We start from the raw sequence: 12,747 nt of genomic DNA, 5'->3' as shown, positions 1-12,747 counted from the left end.
TCGCTTCAGAACGAATGAAATTGCAATCGCTGCTCTGTGTAACATTTTTCCTGCTAAAAAAAAAAAAATGACATGAGTGAACACAATAAACATTATCATTTTGTCCGCGTCATCGTCACGTGTTGTTCTTATCTTCTTATCTTTTTTTATACAAATTTTGGCAAGCGAGCGCACCAGCCGAATATGTTTGTATTTCAGCTTTATACAAATCATGAAACTCTTGTCATTTTTTGCTTATTAAATCTTACAATTCTAATCAAGATATAGTGACGGCCTTATAGATAACGATTTATACCAACAAACTGAGGACAAAAGATACTCTAAATTAGTACGAGAGAGTGAGCCGAAATGTATATATTTCCGCGTCATCATTACGTTTTGTTGTTATGTTGTTTGATTCGGGTTTTTTTGCGCCCCCCCCCCCCACCGTATGTTCGAAACCGTTGGCGCCTTCTTTTGATCCAACTGGCGATCGCTTCAGAACGAAAGAAATTGCAGCCGCTGCTCCTTGAAACATTTTGCCTGCTAAGTATAAAATGACATGACGTGAACACAATAGACACTGTCGTTTTGTCATCATCACGTTTTGTTCTTACCTTCTTTTTTATATAAATTTTGGCGAGCAAGCGCAGCGAGAGAGCCGAAATTTTTGTATTTCAGCTCACAGACCATGGAATTTTTGTGTGAACACAATAAACATTGTCATTTTGTCCGCGTCATCATCATGTTTTGTTTTTATCTTGTTTGATTTGGTTTTCTCCCCCCCCCCCCCCCCCTTTCCGGGCGAGTTTTTTTTTTTTCCCCTTCTTCTTCTTCTTCTTCGTTTTTTTTTTCCTTTTTTTTTTCTTCTCTTTTTTATTGCGCCCCCAAGGAGTGGCGCCCGGGGCACGTGCCCCCCTTGCCCCCCCCCCACCCCCCCCCCCCCCCCCAGATACGCCACTGGATGGGGCACTTATGAGGAGATTGAATGGGTCATCCAAAATGAGTGCTGTGCTTATAATATCTTATAGCACCTCCCTGCTAATATACTGCGAACTCAAGGACCATTATTGGTGCCTGCTGTGTGCGTGGTGCCCGGGTGGTGATGCACACACATTCTGGATTTATACGCAAGGTGAAGAGCCTGAATGAACGCTCTACACGGATATACCGGCGTAAGTACCGTAGTGTGTGTGAATGATGATGTTTTAGAGCTAAAGAGGATGATACTGCTTTCTGTTTATCAAGCCGCTTGATTTGAGGGACCAAGCTCAATCTGAGCACTCTTCATGTCAGCTTCATTTGTTTTCAATGAAATGCCATGTGTTGAAGCCGGCCACAACGCAACGCCACCGCCCATCACATGAAAGTTGATGAGTCAGTCCCACTCCTGGCTTTTGGTGTACGATGATAGAGATCCAGTAAAAAAAAAAAAGTACTGGTATTCCTATATAGACCTCAATCTAACGTAAATTTAATTTCAAAAAAAGCTTACTGAGTATCGTCAAGTAGTGTCTATCAGATTTATTTTTGTCTTCATGTCAGTCATGAGTAGCCTTGATGCACCCTAACGTTACAGTTCTCGAGCTTAAAAATCAAAGGGAACGCAAACCCAAAAAGAGCAATGACCAATGTGGATTGAGTGAAAGCAGCATGCAACACATCAGTGAAAGTGAAAGTTTGAAGAAAATCGGACAATCGATGCAAAAGTTACAATATGAATTTTTAAAGTTTTGGTGTTGGAACCGCTGGATGAGGAGACTACTACTACTAGAGGTTATGATGTATGAGCGGACAACAATATACATAGAAAATATAAAGGAAATTTAAAAAAATTCACCTTTCTAGCATTGATGAAAGAGCATTTGACTAGTAACCACTTTCAAAAAGATATAGGGGTATCAAGGTGATGGAATTTGTATAAATTTTCATGAAAAATGAATTTTTGTGGAATTTTCTTTATATTTTCTTTATATTGTTGTCCACTCATACGTCATAAACCTCTAGTAGTCTCCTCATCCAGCGGTTCCAACACCACAACTTTAAAAATTCATAGCTTTTGCATCGATGGTCCGATTTTCTTCAAACTTTCACTGATGTGTTCTACTAATGTTGCTGCTTTCACTCAATCTACATTGCTCTTTGGGTTTGCGTTCTCTTTAAGGCATAGGAAAATAAGGTCATAACAAGCGAAAACGCTACTCAGTATTACATGGCCGGCAGAAGGGGGGGGGGGGGGGACAGGGGGGCTCGCCCCCCCCCCCAATTTTTTGTGCACCATACGTACAAAGGAATACATAAGGTGTCATCACTTTGGGGCCCCCCCCCACTTTTTTTAACCCAGAAGTATGTAAGTGGCACTATAAGAAGAAAAATAGAGGTCTTGAATTGAAGTGTGAGCGTGGTAAGGTTATGTTTTTCCTCTAAAGATCCTTCATTTTGTTTTTGTTTTTGTTTTTTTGTTTTTTTTTTTGCTTGTCAGCTGAAGAAAATCAACAGTGGAAAGAGAAAGATGAGCTGAAGAACATTTTTTTTTTCTACTTGTTAGCTCATGAAACCCGGAAGTGCCCCTCCCCCCCCCCCCCACTTTTGAAAATGCTCTGCTGGCCCTGGATTATATCAAGATCTAAACTTTTACTCTGTATCTAGATAGACCTTGACTAAAAGATCCGTCTGTAAATTTATCTGGTCTTCGGGTATCGGGGATATATTCCGCAGAGACTGCGTCTGGCTTCGCGGATCCCCTCCTAAGGAGAGCAATAATGTCAAAAAAATAAAAGACTCCTCCAGACAGACAGATCTTTCTGTCTCTAGAGATAGACCTAGCTACAGTAGATGCTTAGATCTACACATTTGTAGTATGGTTGAGGGGTCTAGATATCGCGCACGAAAATTTGAAATGCTCTTATAATAGAAGTTATTCCATAATCGTACCTGAATTTCTCAATGAATATCACGAAAATGCAAAAAAAATCACCTCCCAGAATCTCCTGATGATACGATGACGGAGTAGTGCGCTGTCGCCGTTTGTATGTCGGACTTTTTTTTTGCGTTCAATTTCTAGGGGTATGTAAAGATCGCGCAGCTGCCCTCTGTAGTTTCATGCGTGAAAGTGTCTGCCCCTCTGCGGCTGTAACGTGCTCCGGCTTTCGTAGAATATTTTTTCACTTGATATTAAATTTGTCCCTGTTAAGCAACAGCAGTTTTACCTAACTTGTGTATATCATTGTTATTATTATTATATGTGTTATTATTATTATATGTGTTATTATTATTATTATTATTATTATTATTATTATTATTATTATCATTATTACTATTATCACCACCACCATCGATCATCATAATCATCATCATCATTATCATTTTCATTATTATTATTATCACTTCCACCACCATCATCATTTTATCATTCTTATTATCATTATTTTTATCATCATATTTTCATAATCGTTAATGATTTTCATTTATAAAGTTTTCTTACAATATTTCTAATCACTTTAACCAATATACACGTAATATAAAATGGAAAAAACTGAAATATGAACATATATTTTGCGTGTGTGTGTGCTTACCCATTCGTCACCCTCTCAAAAAAAAAAAATGTTTGTCACACATTTGTCACACTCTCATCTAATTTGTTTTCTTCAGTATCATTATGGCCCTCCCCTGTCACATATCACAAGTTAGCGCAAGAAATCACAAGCAAATTCAAATTGAAATCACACTTCAACTTCGATAGAATGAAATATTTATTCCTTTGTAATATTATAATCGTTGTGTTAAAATTTGACTTAAAACAACATTTATTAACAGTATTTCAGCGTAGCTGGCAGCATACATTGTTCTTATGTATGATGACGTCACGTGGTAAACGATCGATCGAACAAATTACGAATTCTATCGACTACGAACGAGACAAGCGAGCGACACGTCTAGGCTACAACATCCTTAGAACAGATTTTTAAGGTAAGGTAGGTTTGTACAAGGTAAAAAATTGGAAATTTAGTGGAAAATTTGTTGGAAATCAAAATTTCTTACCTGCTTCCTTCTCATGTTGAGCGGTAAGTCAGGTATGTTTATTCCATGGGCGTATCGGCAAATTTTGCGCTTAGTCCTACGCGTAATATCGCTTGCTATACGCAGTTACGCTATGCGCGATCATTAGGTCCCTGCGCGAGACCTAGTACCCTTACTATACACTAAATTTACTAGCTAGTCTAATTCACAGAATATCATCATTTCAATTGAGATGACACAAGACAAAGTAAGATAAGATACTGAGAGAAGACAAGGCCTGGCGCCTCATACACCTCTGCTCTGATCACATGGTTTCCAGACGCTTTGTTGGAGACAGACATTTGGCTATTTACTGTTTACCCCCGGGCCCCTGCTTGTCTAATACCAAAGTTTCATCTTTCTGATACGTGGTTAAATAGGCAATTTATACTTATTAGGCCTAGATACATGTACCATCCTGCCTCTCTTTTTGTCTGAGAGTAGCAGCAAATTCACTCCATAGTTCAATGTCCATCCACTCTCAAAAGCTTGTCAGCTTATCTCCTTGTCTTCATTACAAATTATTATTATTTTTTTTTTTTACATTGTGAATAATCTCAAAAGTTAAATGCACTGTAAATAATGTACATTTGCATTCAACATTAAACAGTGCACCATCTACTGTGGTAAGGTAAACGTGTTGGTATAGATCATGAAATTACTGACTTGTATTGGAAGATAGAAGCCAAGGTGATGACTCACCAGTTTCTCAAAGCATAATTAGACTGGAGTCAAACAACAGAATGAAAAAAAAAAATCATGTCAAGCTTCATTTGGCCTGAGTGAATCATTATTTTGGGTTTAGAATAATATCTAGATATCCTTTTCTTTCTACTCTTGTTTTGCTTGAAATAAGATCTGACATGGTGACTATTTTATACCACATTGTGTATGATATTTAATTTGATATATCTTTAGCTTATAAAGCCAAAACATAATTGACTCATCTTGCAATACATGTATTAAAATTTGGACATTCTAGTAAAAGTACAGCAGGTTGCAGACCACATGCTTGAAACATCATGCACCCTGTTACTTATCTATTTTTATTCTTTTATGTAAGATCTTGTAGAGGTTCAGATAATGTTGTCATGGTAGGGGGAGTTGTTTGGAGACATAACTTGTAATGTATCACCCTATTTTTTTTTTATCTGTTGCTTACTATTTCTCTGCAGGTACGCAGATAATGACCATGACAAACTCCATATTAGGTACAGTCGTGGACTTTCCTCTGGAGGCAGAAGTTTTATCTGATTTTGTGGATCAGGCGAGAGATTTTGCCTGTGCTCATGGCATCGTTTATAAATCCAAGCAAGAAGGGCTGTTCCACCCCATTCCCTTCACTCTTTTCCCTTCCCCCTTGCCGAAGGAATTCTTTGAAAAGGCCAAGAGTGTGCAAAATGGAATAAACCTCGTCATGTTCAGAGTAAGCCAAGACCGAGATTTTCTCACCAAGACCCTTGCAAGGTAAGCATGTAGATGTAGCTATGTCCATAGTTTAGCTCTGTCCATAGTTAAACTCACATCATTGACTATATTAAAGGGAACGCAAACCCAAAGAGCAATGTGGATTTACTAAAAGCATTAACATTAGTAGAACACATAAGTGAAAGTTTGAGGAAAATCTGACAATCGATGCCAAAGTTATGAATTTTTAAAGTTTTGGTGGTGGAACCGCTGGATGAGGAGACTACTAGAGGTTATGATGTATGAGTGGACAACAATATAAAGAAAATATAACAGGAATTCCACAAAAATTCACTTTTCTAGCAAAATGAAAGAGTACTTGACTAACCGCTTTCAGAAAGCAGGGGGAATAAGTGCTACCCCTAACATATGTCACTATCAAGTTGATGGAATGTGTTATTTTCATGAAAAATGAATTTTAATTGAATTTCCTTTATATTCTCTTTATATTGTAGTCCACTCATACGTCATAACCTCCAGTAGTCTCCTTACCCAGCATTTCCAACACCAAAACTTTGAAAATTCATAACTTTTGCATCGATTGCCCGATTTTCCTCTAACTTTCATTGATGTGTTCTACTAATGTTACTGCTTTCACTCAATCCACATTGCTCTTTGGGTTTGCATTCCCTTTAAAGAAGAAATTTATAGGAAATATCATATAAATTGAATGTTTTCCATCATTTAATGTTATTTTGATTAATTTCTGACATAAATCATGCAATAAAGTTCGATGCAGCTACGAAAAGTGCCAAATCTGTGACGTCACCACGTGTGTATGCAACCTAGTGGGATTTAGGTATCTATAGGCAAACTGTGTGCACTTTTCAGGAAATTGGTGTGTAATTTGTTGTCAATCTAGAATAAATTGTCCGCCAAAACTATATATTCACGTCGTGAAATTGTTTGTTTGTTTGTGTTCATTGGAATCATATTTTACACCCATAAATTTACAGAAAAACAAAGTTTTAAAAGCACAAAACCTATCGTCAGCTCAAGATTCATGATTGCCGTGATCAGCTGTTCCTTCGTACAGCCACTATTTGCTGTTATTATTGACACAACAAATCGATCATTGTGGGGGAATTGCGTATAGCTGAGGTAATCTTACATACTCATGAAGGATGATAACTAAGTCAAAGAGCTGTTAATTGATTGGAAATCATTTTTACACCCATAAATTTACGGAAATACGACATTTGAAAAGCACAAAACCTACCGTAATCAGCTCAAGATTCGCGATTGCCGTGATCAGGTGTATGCACAACAGTACCAGCAGAATCGGCAGTGAAGAGGTATTCCTTGATGCCGTGATTTCAGCTTGATTCTTCTTTGAAATGGCATGATGAAGGTTTGTTAGATAAATGTGACCTTCTTTTTCTCGTGTGTGTTGGTTTAAATTCTAATTTCTACCTCAGCTTGCTAAAAAAACAGTCTAACAAAGCGGGAAACTGCAACATTTCTGTGTTGAGCAGCAGTCACGATGCAAGTGTTGCATGCAAGCATGCACCGCTGCTGCAGCGATCCCCATAGTATAACACGTAGGTTGCTTGTAAACAAGGGGGTCCTCAGCGCAGTTGACCAATCGTGAACATCGATCACGTGTCTTGGTATTAAAGCAACGAGGCTGTTTACGCATCTGGGAGATGATTTGCATAAACTTACGCATGTTTCAGACGAATTTATGAATGAAAGTGAGTAGCATGACATCATGCCATGACCATATTTGGAATAAGCAGAGGTAGAGCTATCTGTAGGTACCAAATGTGTCAGGGTTCAATGCAGAATATCTAAGACACGATCGCCAAAAGAACAGTAATTTTTGCCGTAAGCGAAGGCGATTTGGTCTTTAGACGTAAGATTTTGGCCAACATTTGAGATTGACATCCCACTTTTCTCTTCAAAATTCCACATTTTGTAGGTTGTATTTTGTATTTTTGTTGATATCAATCAGAAACTAGAAAATTTCCCCTACAATGTGATACCAATGTCAATTTGGTCCCTGAGGTACAATAGGTCATTTTTTGACCTTTTTCGGGCTGTAGCGCGAAATCACATTTGCCGAGAAGTTTCAGGTTTTGCCAGAGTGGGTCTCATATAGCCATACGGCAAATCAGCTCATACATGTACACATTAGGTGACGTCGCTCAAATCCGATGTTTCTTGTAGCGAACAGAGCTACGTGGTCATGGAAATTGGGTGTTTTTTCAATCTCAAAAACAGATTGGGGGTAAAGTTACATCGTCTAAAAGATATTCAGTTTTGTTAACTAGCTTCTTAGCTTTCCGTAGATATATCAAACTTGTCATATTTCTAGATTCTCTATAAATTTTTGCTTTAATGGTATTACAGTGCAATGTCTGTAACATTCAGTGTGTGTAAAGGTATCATTGTGTCTCATCTGTACAATGAGCATGTAGTTTTTTTGTGCCGGAGGCATTATGTTTTCGGGTTGTCCGTCCGTCCGTACGTCCGTACACCGTCCACTTTCGTTTACACAATAACTTGAGTAATATTGACTGGAATTTTACCAAACTTGGTCCAAGTATAAAGTATGATGGGGCAATTACTTGATTAGATTTTGGGTGAAATCGGCCATTGGTCAAAGGTCATGGTCAAATCATGAAATTGTATCCGTTTACGCGATAACTCAAGACTGGATCAAGCAAATTTCACTAAACTTTGTCAGAGGATGATGTATGATGGGACAATTACTTGATTAGTTTTTTAGTGAAATCGGACAGAGGTCAAAGGTCAAAGATCAAGGTCAAATCCTAAAATTTATCTGTTTACGTGATAACTCAAAACTGGATGAAGCAGCTTTCACCAAACTTGGTCCAAGGATGATGTATGATGGGGCAATTAGTTGAGTAGATTTTAGTGACATTGGCAAGAGGTCAAAGGTCAAAAGGTCAAGGTCAAATGCTAAAAATGTTGCTATTTCCCCCATATCTATGCAATGCCCGAAGGTATTTTCTTGAAACTTAGTGTAGACATGTACTACTGCGTAAAGATTCTCCAGAGAGAGTTTCATGTCATAAGGTCAAAGGTCAAAAGATCAAAGGTTAGGTGAAAATGTTGCAATATCACTTTTCTCGCAAATGGTTCACCGGATGTATCTTCATGGAACTTGGTACCTACGCATGTACTGACTGGCAGGGATTATCTAGGGAATTTAGGGGTCATGGGTCAATAGTCAGGGGGTCAAAGGTCAAGGCCAACTCCTCAAAATTTTACTATTTCCCTCATATACTAGTATATGCAATGCTTGCCTTTTTAGTTTTGAAACTTAATGTATACATGCATTACCTAAAGGAGATTCTCTGGGAAATTTCCAGTCAGAAGGTCACAGGTCAAAAGTTAAGGGTCAAAGGTCAGGTTTCAATGCCCCCCCCCCCAAAAAAAAAAAAAAAAAAAAAATCTATTTAGTACTATAATTACACTCTTTCTTCATACCTTGGAAATTACTCAATGCATAAACTTATAAAAGGGTCGGTCAAAAGTCAAGTAAAAATTCTCCATTCCCCAAATATGTGTACAGGTCTGCACTCTTAGACAATTACAAAAGCCAAGTTCAAGGAAAGTGAACATTCCAGATATTTCTGGCAAACCTGTCATTTCAATATTTTGCCAGTTATGTGAAACTGTCATCACACATTGTGAAGACATTGTACTATACACCTATTGGGAGAATCATGCATTATGGCAGAGGCATCAGTCGCCATAGGGACATTTCTAGTTTAACATATCATATTGTTTTTAAATTAAACATTTGTGATGTGAAAATGCAAAAAATTGCACTTTTATTCTCCAGTTCAACTCTGATTTTCATGAGGAGTTTTAGGTCATGAGGTCAAGGGTGAAAGGTCGAGTTAGAATGCTAAAATCCATACCTTGGAAATGACTCGATGCAAACACCTTATAAACTTGATATGCATGCATAACTGCACAACAATTTTGTAGGCAGAGATTTAGGCATTGGGTGAAGGGTCATAAGAATAAATTAAAATTTATTTTGTTTTGAAAATCCTGCAAAATATTGTCAGAAAATTGGTGTATCACCAGATACTGATAAGTTACCAATCATTTAGTTACCACATTGACAAGACATACTGTAGACCTATTTGGAGAATAATGCAATGTAGGGGAGGTATACCAGCTGCTTTATAGAGACATTTCTAGGTGGTCATATTTCATAGATTTGATAAAAATGCATATCCAGCATGGGATTTCCCACTATCAAAATACAAAAAAAAAAAACCAAAACCAAAACAAAACAAAGGTCAACTGGAGCAATGGAGTGTCGTGCACAGTTTACTGGAATGCCACCACTTTTCACACAATTATCCTCCACCTTGCTTGTCCTCCACCTGGGATCATTGCTGGACATTTCTAGCTGGAGTTATGAATTTAAATTACTCTTTTTTTTTTTTTTGTAATGGGGGAGGGGGAACATACAGTGACCTTTACCCTCTCACATTATCATATAAAAGAAGTAATTTTTTATTTATTTCTACCCTTCCTACCAAAATACCAAACTGCATCATAGGACATCATTTCCATGAAAGAGAGCACACTTCATTCAGTGATGATTTTGACAACACGTGTGTGGTGATATAAAGAAGCATCAATGCATTTATGCTTGTTTTTAATTCAAGGCATTAATTCTTTCTTACTGCACCAATCCATTAAATATTTCTAATCACTTTCTACAGGACAATACAAGTTGATGACTTCACAGGAAGATTATTTCAGATCTATAAACAAGTTTACGAGGAAAATTGTACAAAGGTGAGTAAGTTTTTTCTTGTAGTTGAGTTAAATTAAACAGGAGTGTAATTTGTGCATCTTCTTATTTTTTGCTCCAATGTTGCACTTGTAGAGAGTAACTGCTACAGAGTGCATTCGTGGCTTTTTTGATGCTGCTCAACAAAAGGGTTATTATCATAATGATTTGGGTTATTAGATACATTTTGCAATTATATTAATGTGATTTAACATTCAGTGCACATGATAATGTCTGTCATACTTCATTAAGTGAAGATGAATGGCAAGACATAGTTCTCTGCTGCACAATTCGGTAATGATTATTTCCATATTTGAAGTTTGTGATTGTAAAGATGGTATTATGTTTACTTCATTTGATATTAAACAGGGAAGAAATTTGGCAGGAAAAAAACATGGCAAAATCTGATCCCTCGGACTCTTCTGAAGTCCTTCAGAAGTGACTTAAAGCCCAATGTAGACTTGTGCCAACTTGTTTTGATGGAGATAATTACAAAGTTTATGCTGATGACAGTGACTAAGTTAAGATACCAGAACTTCGATAATAGCTGTTACAGGAGCTCAATCATGGCAGTGATAGGTATTGATAGTGTTTATCATTTCATATTTTGTAAACATCATCATCATTCATTCTATAATAGTCTGCATTCCGTAACTTTGACATAATGAGCTGCACCTGATGAGTGGAAGGATTATTCAAGTGGGATGCCTGTGACTATCTCTCATTCAGGATGTTGAGCTGGGTCTGTTCAGAACAGACTACCTTCTGGATACTGCCAGAGGGGGCCCAGGAAACATGGAACTCTCCATGGTGGAGATCAACACCATGGCTGCCTCCCTGGGGGGCATGGCCACCAATATGCAGCTCCTCCATCGGTGAGTAGGACGTATCAAACTTTCTTGCAGAGATTCTTCAGCACTGGCTTTTTCTGAAATTGTTTTTGTTTTTTTTTTTTGTTTTTTTTTTTGGCCATGATTCAGTTAATTTAATCCTAAATCCCCTTAAGGGTGCCCAAGGCACTATGCTGTGTTTTGGACTATCTGTTCATCTGTTTGTCTGTGTACACCAGGGCCCCCATTTCATAAAAAGTTGATGTGATGGCAGCTCTAGCTGGAATGGCAGTTGTCATGGTGATGACAATATCCAGCTTCCTGATGGGCTGTTTCGAGATAGGAATTTGCCATTCCAGCAAGAGTTGCTGTCTTATTGTCTTTTTTGAAATGGGAGACAGATTTGAGATTTAAAAACCCTTTTGTAGATTTTGCGCATACTTATCAAAAAAAGAAAGAAGAAAAGCAACATCACATAGCTTATCCCTGATCTTAGGCCAAAAAAGAAAAGAAAAAAAAAAGGAATCTCACAGATTAGAAGATTAAAGGTCACTGAACTTTTGAAAGTTACCATAGTAACATTGTATTCCAGAAATGATATTGGATTTTACTGTCAAATGGTGATATTATTAAGTACAAGTGATTGAAATGAAAGGAAAGGTAATAAGCTGATATAATGGGTGATAGGTCAAAGGTGAAGGTTAAAGGTTGCTTCATTGTGGATTAAGATGTCATTTTAGTCCATGGGCCAGGCCAGATATTGGTACCATCTGAGGTGGCAAAACCTTTTTGGTGTCATTTTGTTTGTCGGGCATAGATATGCTTATCAAGCTATGATAGCATTTCCAAATGAGTAGCTTAGTCATAGTAAATGAATTTTAAACAAATTTGGTCTCGCTGTTATATCCCTGTACTTCTGAATCGAGACCAACCGCTATAAAGAAGAGCACTGTCTTCTGTATGTTCACAGGTGTTCTGTTGTAAACGCGGTGCGCTTAGTCTTTATTCAAGGCAGCGAAGGGAATATCCAAGGGTTATGATGTCCACAGCGCTTAGTATAATATTCAAGACGGCGAAGGGAATATCCAAAGCTTATAATACAGTGTATATCCTTTTATCTAAAAACAACAACAACAAAAAAGCAATTTCTCGTGAATTTTAGCGTATTTTTCAATTATTTATCATTTTCCGGTGAAAACGCTACCGTGAAAACGCTAATACCATGCCAATGTCGCTTTATTTCCATCCAACAATGAAATATTATGCAAAAACAATGTACCGGTACACTACAATACATTATAATTAATAATGTTGGAAATGAACAGAGTGATTTTTGTTTAAAACTGATGTGTTTGTTGAGAGGGTGGTATAAAAACAATATAGATAATCCCTTTTATTAGGAACTTTAGATATGATAACGGTACATTGGTCTAGATAAAGACTAAGCGCACCGCGTGACAGCTGTGGACATCATAACCCTTTGGATATTCCCTTCGCTGCCTTGAATAAAGACTAAGCGCACCGCGTTTACAACAGAACACCTGTGGACATACCATGGAGCTCTGTTAGTAGCTCTATGGACATACAGAAGGCAGTGCTCGTCTTTGTATAGCGGTTAGTTTCGAT

The 12,747-nt window shown here is 37.6% G+C and overlaps 1 protein-coding gene across 1 annotated transcript in view; it reads left to right on the top strand.

Annotated features, from left to right (window-relative positions):
* The first annotated feature begins 5,230 nt into the window (after positions 1-5,230).
* The window catches only part of LOC140232760 (glutathione synthetase-like), a 36,584-nt gene continuing 29,067 nt past the window's right edge, over positions 5,231-12,747 (top strand). Inside the window, exons 1-3 of the mRNA XM_072312874.1 lie at positions 5,231-5,505; positions 10,221-10,296; positions 11,021-11,166. Of these exons, the coding sequence (XP_072168975.1) occupies positions 5,231-5,505; positions 10,221-10,296; positions 11,021-11,166 (497 nt within the window). The remainder of the gene's footprint in view (positions 5,506-10,220; positions 10,297-11,020; positions 11,167-12,747) is intronic.

Source organism: Diadema setosum, chromosome 9 (assembly GCF_964275005.1).
Source record: "Diadema setosum chromosome 9, eeDiaSeto1, whole genome shotgun sequence".
NCBI lineage: Eukaryota > Metazoa > Echinodermata > Echinoidea > Diadematoida > Diadematidae > Diadema > Diadema setosum.
The sequence above is the reverse complement of the archived record's forward strand: the minus strand, read 5'-3'. Positions and strand labels throughout refer to the sequence as shown.